This window comes from Stegodyphus dumicola, chromosome 4 (genome assembly GCF_044657685.1).
Source record: "Stegodyphus dumicola isolate Sdum_Otavi_A_Nest chromosome 4, ASM4465768v1".
NCBI classification, from domain to species: Eukaryota; Metazoa; Arthropoda; class Arachnida; order Araneae; family Eresidae; genus Stegodyphus; species Stegodyphus dumicola.
In genome coordinates this window covers 71,351,597-71,369,811 of record NC_140771.1, presented here as the reverse complement: position 1 = coordinate 71,369,811, position 18,215 = coordinate 71,351,597, and the positions used below count along the sequence as shown (strand labels likewise).

Sequence of the window (18,215 nt, the reverse complement as noted above, 5' to 3'; positions counted from 1 at the left end):
AGGGAAGAAAGTGACGCAGAGGTTATTGAAAACGAAAAAATTTCGATTGACAAATTAGTCGGTATTCTCGACACAGCAATTATAGGACTTGAACAGCGGAACTTTGTAACTGAACAAGAAATTATGTCTGTTTATAGAATTAAAGAGAAAGTATTATCACATAAAAAACAAAGCAACTTAAACAACTTACATTGAAAGAAATGTTTAATAAAGTAAACAGATATTAAGCTTTTTTTTGTACTCTTTAGATCATAATTGTTCTTTATTTCATAAATTACGGTTTCATATTTTTTATTTTATAATTTCTGCATGCCATCTTACCAGATTTAAACTGATGATCTATGATCCGGAATCGCCGAAGTCCCTACGGGTCCGGATTAACGACTTTTGACTGTATTTCATTCATATTATAACTCAGAATGCACAAAATGTATACCATTAAGAAATTTACGCATTCCTAAACAAACTCCCCCCAAATTTATTGCCCCTCAGCAAGCTTTCGGCATGTGAGTGAGGGGACTTTACTTGAACGTCTCATGTTCTCGTGAATTCGTATTTCTAAGGAAATAGAGTATTGCAAGGTCTGCTTATTGTTAAACTAAAACGTTAGGAATTCTAAATTTTCCCCTTGAAATTGTGGTTAAGTTTTATATTGAGAAGTACCGGAGCTGGGCTCCGGTGAGCTCCGGTGAAATTTAAGCGCTGGTTGTATTCCTATAGCATGATAAGTTAAACCCTCCTCTGAGCTGAATAATAAGAATTTCAACATCCAACACCTTTGACTTTCAAGCCTTTATCACAGTATTAGCAAAATAATGATTTAAAAAATTTGAAGTAACACTGTAGACTTTATACTAATAGGATTTCTTATCAGTATAAACATATGACCCCAACCTAACAGAATCTGCATGTAAGTTAGAATTTTGCCAGTGCTTTTTTGACATGCCAGTTTACGTCTTTGTTGTATATTCTGTGTAAAAGTTATACAGTCAAAAGTCGTTAATCCGGACTCGTCGGGACTTCGGCGATTCCAGATTATAGATCATCAGTTTAAATCTGGTAAGATGGCATGCAGAAATTATAAAATTAAAAATATAAAACCGTAATTTACTTTATTAAACATTTCTTTCAATGTAAAGTTGTTTAAGTTGCTTCGTTTTTTATGTGATAATACATTCTCTTTAATTCTATAAACAGACATAATTTCTTGTTCAGTTACAAAGTTCCGCTGTTCAAGTCCTATAATTGCTGTGTCGAGAATACCGACTAATTTGTCAATCGAAATTTTTTCGTTTTCAATAACCTCTGCGTCACTTTCTTCGCTATCGGAAGCGAGTTATAATGACGAGGAATTTGATTTAAAGAATTATCTAATCGTTGCCACATGTTCTGTTCAAATACTATAATAAAGCTAGAACAATGTTTAAAAGAAATTAAGCAAACAAAACAAAAAGAAACAGTTTTTCACAGACGAGTGAGTATTTCTCATTTAATTAATTCAGTTTTCACTTCGCGAGAAGGCAAAAAATACATAAAAAGTCAAAATATCTATATTAAAAATTACGAAGTAAATCTCAAACACTTATTTCCTTGAAAAAATTCCAGAAATAATTAAGCATGATTTAATTGGATATAATAAATGAATGCATTATCTTTGTTGTTGCGAAGCTAAATTTCTCTAGATTGGCAACAAATCTGCTAGTCTCCTGTTTCAAATGTAAACATCAATGGCCGCCATTAAAAACAGGGTTAGCGGCAATTAAACAACTTTAAAATTGCTGATAATTCTAAAAATATTGCACACAGATTTACTAAAGGCATAAAATCCTTACCTGGAAGATAAAAGCAACATAATTCAATCATTTTTAAAGCAAAAAATTTACAATTTACAAACATGTAAGAGTAAAGAAACTGAGATCACTGAGCTGGGTAATAGAGTGGATATATATATAAATATATTTATATACGTTTGGTGCGGCCGATTGCAACCAAAATACGAGGTGCACATTCTACATGTTATAGCAGTCCTATATACAAAATTTCAATACGTGCACGCGTACGTACATACGTTCGTACAGACGCCACGAAAAATTGTCTTCAGAATTAATTTTAAAGCAGTTTTATTTTTTTGAAGGAAAAGAGTATTTTATTCTGTCCTTACGTACAGATATCACGCACAAACATCGTTAAGTTGCATTCGATTGCGGTCAAAGTGGATATTTTCGTTGAAATATGCTGCCTGAAACTTTTCGCAATTACAATACTTCCTTTTTACTTCGTACAAGGAAGTAAAAAAGGTGTTGGTGCCGAAGAGGAATTAAGAATCTGGACTCTCCACATGGTTATTATGGAGTAGGGAAATTAAATGCACATGCATAAAGCTAGCTGTAAATTCACTTATAGCTGTAAATTCACTTATATCTGGAAATTTTGAATAAAAAAGTCTTAATTTTTGGCAGATATACTTAGAAATACATCTACTTTAAGATGTTAAAAATTTTATAGGTTATAATAAAAAAAAATAATAAATATATTTCAAATTCACAGGGTTGCCACGCTACATGGAAAACCGGGTAAACCAGAAAAAGTCGGGGAATTCGGAAATTGACCAAAAAATTCAGGGAAAAGTCAGGGAATTTAAGTGTTTTAGACAAAATCTGGAAAAGTCGGAATTTCATACTCCGATCCCGCCAAAAAAGGCGAGTTTTGCGCCGACGTCGGAAGAGACCACTTTTTTGGTCAATTGTGTATCCCGTGAGTGTCATTCGGGCAGCTGGCATAGAGCTAATTTTCGCAGCTCCGATTTGATTGTCTTTTAGAAAGGCAAAGCAAGTTCCCCGCAACTTTTGGTTTCCACTGACCTCGAGAATCGCATGTGCAGTGCATGAACTAAAGAAAGTACCTGTTTTCGTATAAAACAAAAATACGGTACCATGAAGGTTAGAATCAAAGAATATGTATTGTAAAGAAGGAAAACCTCTCTGCAACAGACGTGGCTCTATTCCATCATAGAGGGAAACAGCTGTGCATGTGCTATATACCTGTCGCCAAAGCTCGCAACTGGTGTCGAAGTTCGAAGGTCACGTTATCAAGAGTTCATAAAATGAATATCGTTTAAAATTTCTTTAAACTCTAAAGGAAAAGAAAATATTTTTTATCGTAAGTAAATTAATTCATGGATTAGTTATTATGAGAAAAAAAAAAGAAAAAAACTACTAAAATCCGTTTTTAAAATTATTGCGAAAAATTCAAGAAAACTTGGATTTTTCGCAATAATTTAAAAATGGATTTTCGTAGTTTTCTTTTTTGTTAAAGAACGTTTCTTCTTAATACATGTTTCTCAATTTCCTGTACACATTGCGGAGAGGAAAATTCTGGCCGCCAGGTTCCGTCGCCAAATCCCTTATTAAATTTTCCCTCCGTTTTCTAGCGCTGTAATAGCATTTACGTGTATGGAACCTTTTCTTCTTTACATAGACGTTCTTCGGTTAGAATAATTTCCATGTATGGTAAAGCGAGATTTGGCGACATGATGATGAGCAGTAAATTGGTCATTTTGTTCTTGGCGACAATTTTCAAAATCGTGCGAAGGCCGTACCGTATACTAAGATTTTACTGCAAATCTTTTTAAACCTTTTTTTTTAATAAATACATTGTCATTTTGCAGTAAAATAAAAAAAAAATAGTAATCAGTCATCTAAGCTAACCATGTAATATAACTATATTCGCTTTTTTGGCGAATTGTCGTTAAAAATATCGTTGATTATTCTAATTCAATTTTTAAGTAATTATCTTTATTTTTGTTATTCATATCATTTAATGTTGCTTCTTCCCTCTAAATTTATTTATCATTAGTAAATAATATTTCCAAATTTCAGGAAATTTTCTCTGGCATAATCCTGAAACTAATTCTAGCAGTATGATGACATACCATCACGAAATTTAATGCACATATTTTTTCCTTATGTTTGCTGCAAAATAAATCTAAAATACCTCAATTTATTAAAAAAATATCATTAAATAGATTTCTTTCGTTTATCTGCAGAATGTCTGAAAAAAGCCTTGTTTTATTCCAGATTGGGCAAATTCTAATCTCAATCTTCAGTGGAGAAAACAACTATTATAATTATGTTTGTGTTTTCTAGTGTTAAGGTGCTTTTTAAGAAGACGCCTCACACAAATTAAATTTACCTAAAATCTAACCTAACTATTTAGCATTGCATTGTGGTTTATAAGAACCGGATTATCCTCGTGTTGAACTGGTGATGATCATGAGTAATAATTAAATAAAACATACAATTGTTATCCAATATATATATCTTAAATTTTATTAAGTTTCTTAAGTGGAAAAGTAAACAAAATTATCAAACAAAGTGTACCAAGAATAATTAAGAATAAATGTCCTCTGGGATTTAGTGAATAATTAAGTGAATTTGCTACACAATACAAGTAATACCATAAAACTACTCGTGTGATGTTTACAAAACTTGGCAGTTTTGCATAATTTGAGTCGTAGAATCAAAATGTGGAAAAGAAATTGCCATTTAATTTTAAAAAAGTCTGATTTTGTGTCACAATACTTGTATTAGAACAATGCTATATATAAATCTAATACATATCCTAAGTCACGCTTTTTGAGACACTAAAAGCACAGTTTGAATTTTGTCAATCGGACCAGTAGAAGGGGAGATACAGAACTGTCCCACCTTTTTTTGGGGGGGCAGTGTACATTAGTACTTATTGTCATATGTAAATAAATGAAGTTAAAAAATCTTAATGTGCTCAAGCAAAGAACTGTGCAAAATCCGTTTTTAACTTGCTAGGATGATTATCTAAAATCTTTGTGACCAATATTTTTTTTAATGACATTACTTAAGAAAATCCATGCAAAGAGAACAATGGAAAGATCTCGTTGTTTTTCAATAAACAGCACTGGGAAGAAATTAACAGTAATATGATGAATCTTGCCATATGATAGGGATTGTCGACTAAAAATTCTATATACAGTATGATTTCTGACTGCTTGGTTTTAAATAACATATTTTAAGAAATTATCTATTAATGCATTATATTTAAATGGCATTGTTTGAAAAAGTTCAAGTGTGTAACTAAATGATAAAGCGAAAAGAACAGGAATTATGCTCTAAAATTTCTGTACGAGTATGATTTCTGATTTATTTTGGATATTATATAAGCTTCCCCCTCAGTTTAGTCATGCATTAGTGAAGAAATGAATGGGTTAAAAAACCGGCAGTAATATGATGAACCATTCAACTTGATAGGAATTGCCGTCTGAAATTTCTGTAGACAAAATAATTTCTGATTGCTGGTTTTTTCCCCCTCTAGTGTATTTTTGCATTTTGTATTTGCTAAATTTTGTAAAAATAGGAATTAGTGTGAAAATTTCATATGATGAAATTGTTTCAAAATAATTTGTACATAATACCGAAGTTGATTTTTGTTTATGTTAAAGATTTGCAACTGCTATCATTATAAAACTGTTGCAGATGTAAACATACTATGGACATCTAATTCATTTAGGTTAGAATGTAAATGTTGTCACATTTACTGTAGGTATGCTGAGCAGTGCATCAAAAGAAAGATTTCTCAGAACCCTCATTTCCACGAAACCTACATAGCTAGATTACCATTTTTACTTGGAAAACAGATTTGAACGTCAAACATAAATCACCATTACCACCACTACATTTTACAATTATTTTTCAATTTCGAAATAGAAATATTAAAATAAATTGAAAGCATTCAGATATTATATTATGCCCAAAGGGGCTTTTTTTTTTTTTTTTTTTTTTTTTTTTTTTTTTAAATCTTTTGTGTGTTACCTTTATTCATGTTCTTTGCACTTAAACTGTAAAATTCAGTTCAGCAGCAATATCACAAGATATTTAAAAGAGCATATCTTTATCAGGATGTTGGGTTTTAATTTTTAAATTTAATAGTTAAAAATACTTTGCTTCTTTCCATACCACCGGTTGAGAACCCTTGGTCTATAGATTTATTCAAGAACTGTGTAGTCATGTTTATTTTACAAAGTTTAAAATTTTATTTTAACTAATTAAATGTTGTGGAAACAAAATTAGGTAATGTAAAAAGGTTTGGCTATGCCTTATATGCCTTCTTTCCATTGTGGTTTGCAAGGAACATGGCATGGCCTATATTAAATTCATTATTAGTCTAATGAGACATTTACAAAATAGTGAGTAATACCTTGACTTACATATAAGTTCCATATTTTCCTTATATCAGGCTTCCAATTCAGTGGTTTAGATGCTATAAATCAGTAAGGAATCTTGGAATGAAATTCCTTGAATGGGATGTTTGGGAGAACATATGTTCATTCTTTTTCAAAATTGGAACAAAAAAGTGCCTGAAACTGATCAAGTCATTGATATAAAAGTTGTCAATCTTGCAAGGCAGTTAAATTTGCAAGCTGATGATGACATCAACAAGCTGTTGGATTCACATAGAAAAAGCTGACAATTAATTAGCTTAATGTGTGATCATACTGCTACTGATATAGCTGAAAACTTTGTCACAAAATCCACATGAAAAACATGGTGTATCAGGCACAAATTTGACAGGATTTGAGCCCATTTGAGAACTGGTGTTGCATTTTTAAAAACCTTCTTATTAATGAGGTATGCACAAGGCGCAAGGGATTAAAAAATTAGCTAATTATGAAATTATATGCAAAATAGTTGGTGAAATGTCAGATGAGTTTGTCAAATTCTGTAAAGGCATTGGCATGAAAATAAGTGTTTATGTAGCATTTACATTAATATTATTTTGTCTTGATGTGTCTGATATCCCTTTTTTTGGATACACATATGCTTAACTTGGAAAATATTACTGTGTTTAAATTAAGAAATAATAAAAATGCTATGTTTAATTTAACATTTATGAACATTACAGTTAGTTACTAGTTCTTCCTGTTATAACGGAAGATTCTCGTATTTTCATTGCATCTCCCAGTCTCGAGGTAGATCACTGAATCTCCCGATTTTTTACTTTTACCCTTTACTAGGGAAAATGTTTTCAAGCAATAAATGAAATTTTTTGAATAAATGACTTAAACTGTGGAAATTGTGGAAATTCCATTCTGTACCCCTAATAATTTTCAGCGTAATTTTTCTTATTAAATTTTATAAGATCTGAATTGTCTTGTTCTATTGTAAACAGTCGTAGAATTTTTTTTTATAAAATTGTCATACTCCAGCCCACCCCTAGTTATTTCGAGCAATTTTTTTTTTTTTTTTTTTTTTTTTTTAATTTGACCTGAATTGTCTTAATCTGCTGTAGACATTTGGAGGAAATTTTATGAAAATTCACCCAATGTTTAATCAGTTGATTCAAATTTGATTTAGTTTTACATCAGTAAATGTAGTATGTTAATCTATCCAGTAATGCATACAGTAATTATTAATTTTTTTTTTTATGTTTAACATGATAAATAAAAGATTTTTTTACTCTTATTAAGGATATTCTTGATATAAAAATGTAAGGAAATTAGACCAAAGACATAAAATTTAGAATATCTAATTGAATTTTTATCTATTTTACATTGAAGTCATATTATAAATAGTTGAGTAACAATAATTATACATTATAAAATGAATTTGGAGTTCTTTAAAGATGGCATTGGCAGGTCCGTTGGATCTGTTTGCAAAATGCACATAACATTTAATAATCTGAGATGTTTCAAGTCTCTGTCCTTTCATGGCCATCTTAAACTTCAGAAAAAGAAAAAAAATCTGGCAATAAGTCTGAAAACATGGTGGGTAATTTACTCTTGCAGCTGAATGCTTAGAAAGATATTGTATAGAAAAAGCTGTATGGGGCCTAGCATACTTCTAGAAAAGAAATTCTCCAAAATCAGAAAGTTCCTTCCTAACTTGCCATATCCTGTTTCTTAATTGAAAAAGGCCCTTCCTTGTAAAAATACTGATTGATTGATTTTCAGGGATAAATTTGTGGTGAAATTATCCAATAGCTTTTTTTGCTTATCTCAAGCATGTCTGGAAGTTGCTAAATTTATAGGTCTATCTACTTTTACTAAAAAAAGAATTTTCTCCACTCTTTCATCATTTTTTAAAGTTGAAGGGCACGCTATCTTTGCTTTAATGCTTTTGAGCCTACGTGTAAAGTAGTTGTATTTACTAATCATATATTTGTTTTCTTGACAATGATACATCACCATATACTGTCCGAATTGTCTCAGATGCTTCGGTAACAGATTAACAAAATTATAAACAGAACTGTGAAGTAAAGTTGGTAGGGAAAATGACAGATTTTGGCTCCGACTCCTGGAATTTTAAAGACTCTGACTCCCTTATATATATATAAACACATACACATGCATTACAGCTTATTTTTTTTAATATAAAAGAAGTAATAGATGCTACAGGGAAAGAAAATGATGGCATAGCAGATTATTTAATTAGCATGAAATGGAAAAACTGGCATTACTAAGAAACAGTGTAGCTTCGGTAAAGTCTTTAATAGAGGATCACTGATCCGATTTGATAAACTTCAGAGCTGACAATAGTCTTTCCACACTAACTTGAATAGGAGGAAAAGCTGTTGCTGTTAAGGCTACTTTTAACTTTTAAGGATAGATTTGTACAAATTCTAAAAGAGATGTCTTTACAAGAATGATCATATACTTATCTTAAAAAGAAGTAAATAGAATTACTGTAATCTTGATTTTTCTTACTCGATGTATACTTGATGTAATTTCATCAACACATGCTTTTTTTGCTGGTGAGCTGTTTCTTCTTTTTATTAGTATAATTGTTCTGCCATATCTTGTTACAAATGTCGAGTTTATACCGCAATTCTTAAATGAATATGCTTTCACAAATTCTTTTTGAGGAAAATATTTGAATAAAAATTACAGATGATAAATAAAAATGAACAAGTTACAGAGTATCTTAATAAATTATTTCAAGAATTATCAAGCTTATTAGGAGTAATAAACCTTAATTATCAGCCATAATGATGTATTGTTGATAATTTTTACACAAATGAATTTCTTACCTTAGCATGGAGGTAACACAGTACGAAATTCAGACTGCGCTAGAAATTTATAATTGCAGGTTCGTGCCTTCCTTTATGGTGTGAATATGTTACTGTAAAAGACCAAAATTGGAGAATGTCCACTTTCACCGGAGAATGTTAACATTCACCAAATTTGTTGGTGAAAGATCGAATATTGCACTACATTCTTGTATATTCGGACCCTCACCGGTGTATGTCGACAATCACAGATATGCTCTGGTGAAAGTCGAAAAGAGAGGTCATAAAGTGCCATAATAGTTCAAGTTGTTGCAATAAATAAGATTTGAATCGCATAATTTAGTAAGTTTTTTTATTTTCTCATTTAGAACGTACTGTATAATTAAGTAAGTTTTTAACTTCTATTATTTTCCTTTGTCATTTTGAATGTATTTTATGTTTTAGGTTCTCATGTTCTTAAGTTTCAAGTCTCAAATGCGTTTATTCGTGACTGAATTACGGAAAAGAAAATATAATATTGTTATATGTTCAACATTCACCATTAGTACATGGTGAATGTCGACATTGACCACTGTAAGTCAGAAATAAGAGTATTTGGAAAATATTTCGGACATACACCAAGAGATTGTGTGAATGTTGACATTCACCGGTGAAAGTCGACATTCTCCAGATTTCGGTGTTTCACCGTAACAAATACACCAATTTTTTTTTAAGTATTGCAACTTACTTTTTTTTTTCTTGTAAAGGTGTCTTTACAAGAACGATCATACACTTATCTTAAAAAGAAGTAAATAGAATTACTGTAATCTTGATTTTTCTTACTCAATATACACTTGATGTAATTTCATCAACACATGCTTTTCTGCTAGTGAGCTGTTTCTTCTTTTTATTAGTATAATTGTTCTGCCATCAATTGTTTAAAAGCATAAAGGCCAAGATAACAGGAGAGCGTACGAATTGACTCAATTTCAACTTTTGATAGCTTGCTGTGTCAGATTCAGATATCTTGTTACAAATGTCCAGTTTATACCGCAATTCTTAAATGAATATGCTTTCACCAATTCTTTTTGAGGAAAATATTTGAATAAAAATTACAGATGATAATTAAAAATGATTAAGTTACAGAGTATCTTAATAAATTATTTCAAGAATTATCAAGTTTATTATGAGTAATAAACCTTAATTATCAGCCATAATGATGTATTGTTGATAATTTTTACACAATCTGAAACAGTAGATTGTTGCGAGAATGTGAATTTAAGATTGCTCCTGTTGAATAATGGATAAAACTTTGGCATCTGGACTCAGATTGTTGATTTAAGGTGTCACCAGGGCTGGTGTTATAACAGAGTTGGTATTAAAAAAATATTTACAGAAAAATGTATTGTTATTTTCGCACAGGTGCTTATTCAATTTCCTGAAGGTGAAATCTGAAAACCAGTTTTCTACATAAGACACCTTAGCATGAAGGTAACACAGTAGGAAATTCAGACTGTGCTAGAAACTTATAATTGCAGGTTCGTGCCTTCCTTTATGGTGTGAATACACCAATTTTTTTTTAACTATTGCAACTTACTTTTTTTTTCCCTCACAAGACGTTTGCATTTATTGTTATTGACTTTAAATGCAATTTTCGCCTCCCAGGTGGTATTATGTGCATTGTTCTTTTGATAATGGGCCTTTGATACAATTAATGAGTAGATCTGACTATACTGATCTGATTCTGTATCAACTAATGCCAGATTAGCAAAAGTGATATGAATGTTATGTAAAATTGCTCTTTTACCTAATTTAAAAAATTTAGCGAATTCTTAATTTTTAATAACTGGTCACGAGTAAACCATTAGTTTAAAAAAATATTATTATTTATATAGAAAGGAACTTTGTCAGTATGTAGCTGATTTCATGGAATACTTCTAGGAATTTTAATATGTTTGCTGCCGAGTGACATTTTCAAAAACGGTTCCACCACGCCAACAAATTTTAATTAGTTAATTGTAAAATAAAAGTACAAGACATGTATTTATAGGAAAGATTGAATTTTTAATTGCTTTATTGATTATACAAGTTATATCATAGTCGGTTTATGTGATAGAATGTTTTATGACAGCACCAACTATTAGTATACTCGTAATGAGTATATTCGTAGTAGGCGATTGCTTAAAACAAAGATTATTTTTACAATCATTATTATAATAAAGGTTATTTAATTGCTTGATCATATTTACAGTTTGTATGCTATTAGTCCAAAGAGACTTTACCCTTGAGGAACGATTGTTTTCGTTTTGCAATTTTGTCTCGAATCACTCTGAATGTCCATTTCACTTTTCAAACTGTTGCTACCAAATATTATCGCCCTATATTATATTTGGAGAAATTAAATAATGAAGTGTCTGCATAAATGTATATACATTGTGATAAAAACAACGGTACCTTAAGCCATCAAATTTTGAATGACGTAATTTTCCATAGAATATGGGCATGTGGAAGCCCTAATTTGAATTTGTAATCTGTTTTATTATTAATTCAATATTTTGTAAAACTAATGAATTTTTGATTAACAAATTCAAGGATTTCAAAGTGAGCAATGACAACATTGTGCATAATATTTTTATCTCCAGTGCGGTGAGACTGTGTATCGGAAATTATAAAGACATGTTCAATTTAAAATTATTTTGTGATATTGCTCTTGAACTGAATTTTATGGTTTAAGTGTGAAGAACATGATGTTTAATAAATAAAGGTAACACACAAAATGTAAAAAAAAAAAAAAAAAGCCCCCAAAATGTTAAAGGACAAAAGTGTGAAACCTTTCAGATTTTTAAAATTTTATTTTTATCCAATGGCGGACACTTGTTTACTTTATAATTATTTATATTATATTAAATATAATAAATCTGTTGAATTGCACCAAATTGTTGTGCTTTTTCTAATCCCCAAAGCATCCTTTCTATCATATTTTAAAGAACATGAAAATGCTTTGAATTTGGTGGCATAGGTGTAGGTAAAACAAAAACGTTCTACCAATTAGCTCTTAACACAAACTTCCACGTGTGAGATAACTCGTGGTTGGCAGTGAATGTGTTAATGTCTTCATGTATATTTTCTTAAACATGCACAAGCACTTTTGGGGACAAATTTTCTAAGAACTTAGTCAGAGGTTTAATCTTGACGATAATTTTTCATTAATTTAAAGAAGACGCATGAGCATATAATAATTATATAAAATACAGTTATTTCATTTAGACAAAAGTGACTTTTTAAAATAAAATTTTAGACAGTAGCTCTTTGTTAATATCTGAATGACTAATTGAAGCAATTACAGTTACATTTAAGGTAAGAAATATGAGTATATAGCAGAAACTATGTTTTAAAATACTTTTCAAAATTTCTATTCGTTATAAATTTTTTAAATAATTGCTTCCTTTTTTTCAAATGTGATATTTAGTAATCCTATTTACATTTAAATAAAATATAATTTTTTATTACATTAATTAAAGCAATTATATTAAGGGAAGTTTATACATCATGCAAAAAAAATTTTGTTGTTTTTCCCCATGAAAAATTTGTTCTCTAAAATCGAAACATGCAATTACGAATTTATAATTATCATTCAACAAAATTCATAAATAAAGAAAACTATCCTTTTCTGGGATATCATGTTATCTTCTTTTCTGTGGTATTGTGACTAAAATTCTGATTTTTGATAAATAGTTCAAAGATGGCTAGAAATTCACCGAATTGCTAAGGCCACGTAAGTAATTAAAAGAAATTTCAACGTCGTTCAAGTTGTTCAGTTAATTTATTAGCATCTCCTTGCTGCAGTCATTTCTTGCATATTAATATAAACGATTGCTTTCTGCATATCTTACATAAAACAAAACATAAAATACGTTTTCAACTAGCAGAAATTGGAACCATGTTAATTAAAAAGTATAACCATAAACAGCCAAAATACAATATGAAAATTCATGTTGTCCTCCAACTTTCCAATATGCAGATCCCTTTAGTGTGCATTAATGACAATTTTTAAAGTGGAAGTTTCCGCCCTGCTGTGAATTGACATAAATGTAAAGCTTTTTTTTTTCCATTCTTCACTCATTGGACCAGTGTGGATGCAGTTAAAAACGCTTCAGTGGAATTTAGACTGTAAATGTACCATAATTATATTGCTTACTTCTCCAATTCCAAAATCATTCTTAAAAAATTTTTATTTTGAAACACAAGTGTAATATTAATGATATACTGTTACAAATTTATTTTATAAAATGAACTTTTCTGAAAAATTTAATATTCTTTTTTAAAGCAGTTTCTTTTTTGAATGGTTCAAATGTATATCTTTTATGCTTATTTTATTTACTAAATTTTAAGAAGCAGATTATGAGTATCCATGAGAAAATTGTGTTATATTGCAATAATGATAATTAAATTTGTAATGCATTTATTCATTAGATATATTTCTCCTTTTTTTATAATTTTTTTCCCTTCCTCCAGAAAACGAAAATGAATGACTTTGATCGATTTAAAGTGTACAAAGCAAAGCAAGCGGTATGTATTTATTTTTTAGAAATAATTTATTCTTTTCGTATAATTTTGATTGCTAAGTAAGCAGAGACAAAATTACATATTTTACTAGCTTAAACAAAAGGTTTTGATAAATTTAATAGAAATAATAGCAAATGCAATTCTTTCAGAGTTAAAAAATTTTTTTACTTTGCTCACTGCATTGCACAATTTGTATGAACGAAGAATTGGCATGATTATGAGAAGTTAGTTTTTTTCTAATGATTAATGAAATGAATTTTTTTCATTTCATTTATTATAACATTTTTTAAAAAAGAAAATTTTTAATCTCTGTGATCTAATATTAAAAAATCAATATTTTGTTAGTTTTTATCTTTTTGATAATTCTCATTATGAACATATTTTACTTCATGCAAATGGGTAACCTAGAAAGTTCTGAAGTTGAAGCATGCTTTCTTCTAATTATTTTGCTATTACTGATAAGTGACTTTAATCAAAGGGTATGTTTAAATATGGTATTTTCTGTCCACATTTTTTTTTGGGGGGGAGTGCAATGTTAGCTTGTGTTGTGGCATAATTAGAAAAAGTTCTGTTTTGGTGACAAACTTGTTTGATTATGTTTAGGATCATTGTCCTGTTGAAACATGAATGATGTTCCTAAGCCAAGTTTTTGGGGACTGAATTACAAATTATGGTGCAGTATATCAATGCAAGTACATGCTGTCAATAATACCATCAAATGAAGCACATGTTACCAACCTCATTTGGGGGGCTGAGGGCTGCCATACAGCCACAAACTACAATGCTTCCTCCACTATGTTTCACAGTCAGTGTTAAATGTTGTTTTTCCAGTTCGGTGTTTGGCTTTCTCCACACCTATTCTCATGAATCACTAGCATATATGTTAAACTTTGATTCATTGGAGAAAATTACTGTATTCCAAAACTTGTCTGATAAATTAACATAAGATTTTGCAAAATCTAATATCTTTCCTGTTTATTTCAGAAATAAGTTTTCTTTTTTCTAATTGCTCTTCCATAATAACTTCCTTCATGTAAAAAATTTTGTATAGTCTGTACACTAAAAATTTCATGTGAAGCATTAGCAATATCTTTGGCTAACTGGAGTGCACTTATTTTAGGGTTTGTCTTACCCTCTTTGATAATGCAACATTCTTTCCTTGCAGAAAATAATCGATGTTGTCCACTTTTATTCGTAGTTTCCCTTGATCCTGTCGTGTTGAACTTTTTTTCTAACAGTTACTTATGTTCAGTTGTATTCAGGGCTTAATTTCTAAGATTAGAAGTGCCGGAGCCCTATGGAAGACCATCAGCAAATAGAAACAAGAGTAAATAAATAAATAAAATGACTATTTAACTTATTAATAATTTTAAAATTAAGTAGTTAATTATTATCAAATTAATTAATAGCTATGTAATTAATGTTTTATAAATTGTTATTTAATCAATAATTATTATATAATTAATTATAATTTAATTGATAATTATTATTTATTGAAATAATTAAATATTGAAGTAATTAAATAATTAAAATTAAATAAAATGTAAAGAGATAAATTGAAATTTAATAAGCGATTTTTAATAAAATTTTATTGTTTATTTTAAAGATAATCTTATTCAGGGTTCCGATGCATTCCGGCTAGAATTATGATTTATTGCAAAAACTAAGAAGCACTTTAATTTAAACTCTGATCGTAGAGGGGGAGTTCTTTTATCATCACAAAAATTAGTATAGCTGATGAAAATTCCAGGGTGAAACAGAATAAGGTTATGAGTGGGTGGAAACAAAAAACGAGGGGAATCTTGGTGAGAGAGAACGTTCTCTTTGACCTCGGCTCTCTGCTGATATAATTACAGCCATCAGGTAGATGTGTGTCGGGGATGTGAGTCCTGAATCTGACTCCTGGAGGATGAATGTAAAGTTGCTGATTTCGCTTTCCCCCCATTAGTGAATACTGTGGGAAGACGATGTACAGAACGTGCCTGAGCAGATTATCTCAGTATTTCACTTGCTGTCACTTAATGCACATTTAAGAATACAAATTTTTCCTCCTGCGAGGATAACTAACTGTAAGCATCGATAACAATACACTAGATACGATGGCAGTGAGAGAAATTTACGCATTCCTAAACAAACTCCCCCCAAATTTATTGCCCCTCGGCAAGGTTTCGGCATGTGAGTGAGGGGACTTTACTTGAACGTCTCATGTTCTCGTGAATTCGTATTTCTAGGGAAATAGAGTATTGCAAGGTCTGCTTATTGTTAAACTAAAACGTTAGGAATTCTAAATTTTCCCCTTGAAATTGTGGTTAAGTTTTATAAAAAGAAGTACCGGAGCTCATCTCATTTAGGGCTCCGGTGCGCTCCAGCTAAAATTGTAATTTATCTCAAAATTGAGAAGTACCGGAGCTGGGCTCCGGTGAAATTTAAGCGCTGGTTGTATTCCTATAGCATGATAAGTTAAACCCTCTTCTGAGCTGAATAATAAGAATTTCAACATCCAACACCTTTGACTTTCAAGCCTTTATCACAGTATTAGCAAAATAATGATTTAAAAAATTTGAAGTAACACTGTAGACTTTATACTAATAGGATTTCTTATCAGTATAAACATATGACCCCAACCTAACAGAATCTGCATGTAAGTTAGAATTTTGCCAGTGCTTTTTTGACATGCCAGTTTACGTCTTTGTTGTATATTTTGTGTAAAAGTTATACAGTCAAAAGTCGTTAATCCGGACTCGTCGGGACTTCGGCGATTCCAGATTATAGATCATCAGTTTAAATCTGGTAAGATGGCATGCAGAAATTATAAAATTAAAAATATGAAACCGTAATTTACTTTATTAAACATTTCTTTCAATGTAAGTTGTTTAAGTTGCTTCGTTTTTTATGTGATAATACATTCTCTTTAATTCTATAAACAGACATAATTTCTTGTTCAGTTACAAAGTTCAGCTGTTCAAGTCCTATAATTGCTGTGTCGAGAATACCGACTAATTTGTCAATCGAAATTTTTTCGTTTTCAATAACCTCTGTCACTTTCTTCGCTGTCGGAAGCGAATTCTAATGACGAGGAATTTGATTTAAATCATATCAAAGACGAAGTACATCGAGATGAAATACTGCATTTAGTAAGGAATTATAAGCCAATAAAATAAAAACATCTGCCCTGAAGATAAGGATAGTGCTGACAGATCAACGTCCAATTCATTGCGTGCCGCAGCGTTAAAGATAAACAAAGTTTAGATAAACGAAGGATATGCCGTTATCCATTTTTTGCAGCAATTCCACTTTTTGCTTAATGGACTTCGAAACATACTTTCGCTTTGTAGATCCTTTACATATTAGTAAATATATATCAGAAATTCTATTTGACATAATCGAAAGTTCAAGCTCACTTTTATAAAATTGCTCTAACAGTGTGCAAAAAATAATAAGCCAAATCCAGTTCGAAGATTAAGGTACAACGCAATCTGCAACATTAACTGAATTAGATAGTTTTACCTTAGCTTATACCGTCCGCTATACATTAAACGTGCATTCGTAAACGTATTTTGCGCACACGCATATTCGCAGCCGTAAAGGTCTTGTGCGTCAGCGTGACGAATGCGCGGAAAGTTTAACTTTTAGGTCCGGATTATAGATCATTCCGGATTATGGGTGTCCGAATTAACGACTTTTGACTGTATTAAAATTAAAGTTTCATTAGATTTGTGTGTTTATTACCTCGTATATTCCTTATGTCGAGGTAAAATTGTCAAGTATGTCTTTTATTAGCTAATATGATCAATTATAGGCAATTGCCAATATTTTTTTAACCCATTATGTAAAGCAGGACATATTGAGTATTTGAAGTTTTTGAAAAATTATTGTATTATTGATTTAAATTGTACAACTTTAAAATAACATCTAAAGATATTATCTTTCAAAATATATTAAGAGATCAATTTATTGTTTGTTTTGTTACAGGCAAACCGCCTTATTAATGGTGAATACTTCAGATTAAAAAGCAAAGATAGAAAAAATCCACCTAAACCAAGACCAAAAAGATTCAGAGGAAAGCCAGCAAAAAAAGCTTAAATGTAAATGTTCTGATAAGTTACTAAAATAAAACTGTTATTGGTACAGTCTTTTTATGTTTTAAATGTCGTAAGATTTTTCAGAATAAAACAACTAATTCATATAAGTTTCAAGAAATATAGAATTGTATGTTTATTTTATTACAGCAAAATCAGAAGTGTGAATCTATGTATGATTGGAAATTTGTAAGTGTCTAACTTGGAAAGCGGAATCTGTTCTAATTGTAATAAATTTATTTGCCTTCTTATTGCAGATATATCTTGATCTGTAGGTGAAGAAGGAAGAAAGAAAAAAAAAAATTTCGAAATGAAAGAAATCTTTTGTCTTTATACTCTTTCTATCCAGCTGCTGACAAATAGATTTTTTTTTAATGGTAGAATTATCTGTTATATGAGACTGCAGGGCAAAAATGTATTTGCTGTTGACAAAGTATATGTGCAGCTCTATCATAAACACACATTTTTTTTTTTAAATTTCAGACAGCAGTTTTTAGTCATTTGAAAATAACATTAAATAAAAATTGAATGTATGTTGAAAATGATCACTTGTGC

General features: G+C 30.3%; 1 protein-coding gene across 1 annotated transcript in view; it reads left to right on the top strand.

Annotated features, from left to right (window-relative positions):
* RpL14 (ribosomal protein L14) overlaps positions 1–17,714 on the top strand; it is a 44,808-nt gene extending 27,094 nt beyond the window's left edge. Inside the window, exons 4-5 of the mRNA XM_035365923.2 lie at positions 13,531–13,584; positions 17,554–17,714. Of these exons, the coding sequence (XP_035221814.1) occupies positions 13,531–13,584; positions 17,554–17,664 (165 nt within the window). The 3' untranslated portion in view covers positions 17,665–17,714. The remainder of the gene's footprint in view (positions 1–13,530; positions 13,585–17,553) is intronic.
* The last annotated feature ends 501 nt before the right edge of the window (positions 17,715–18,215 follow it).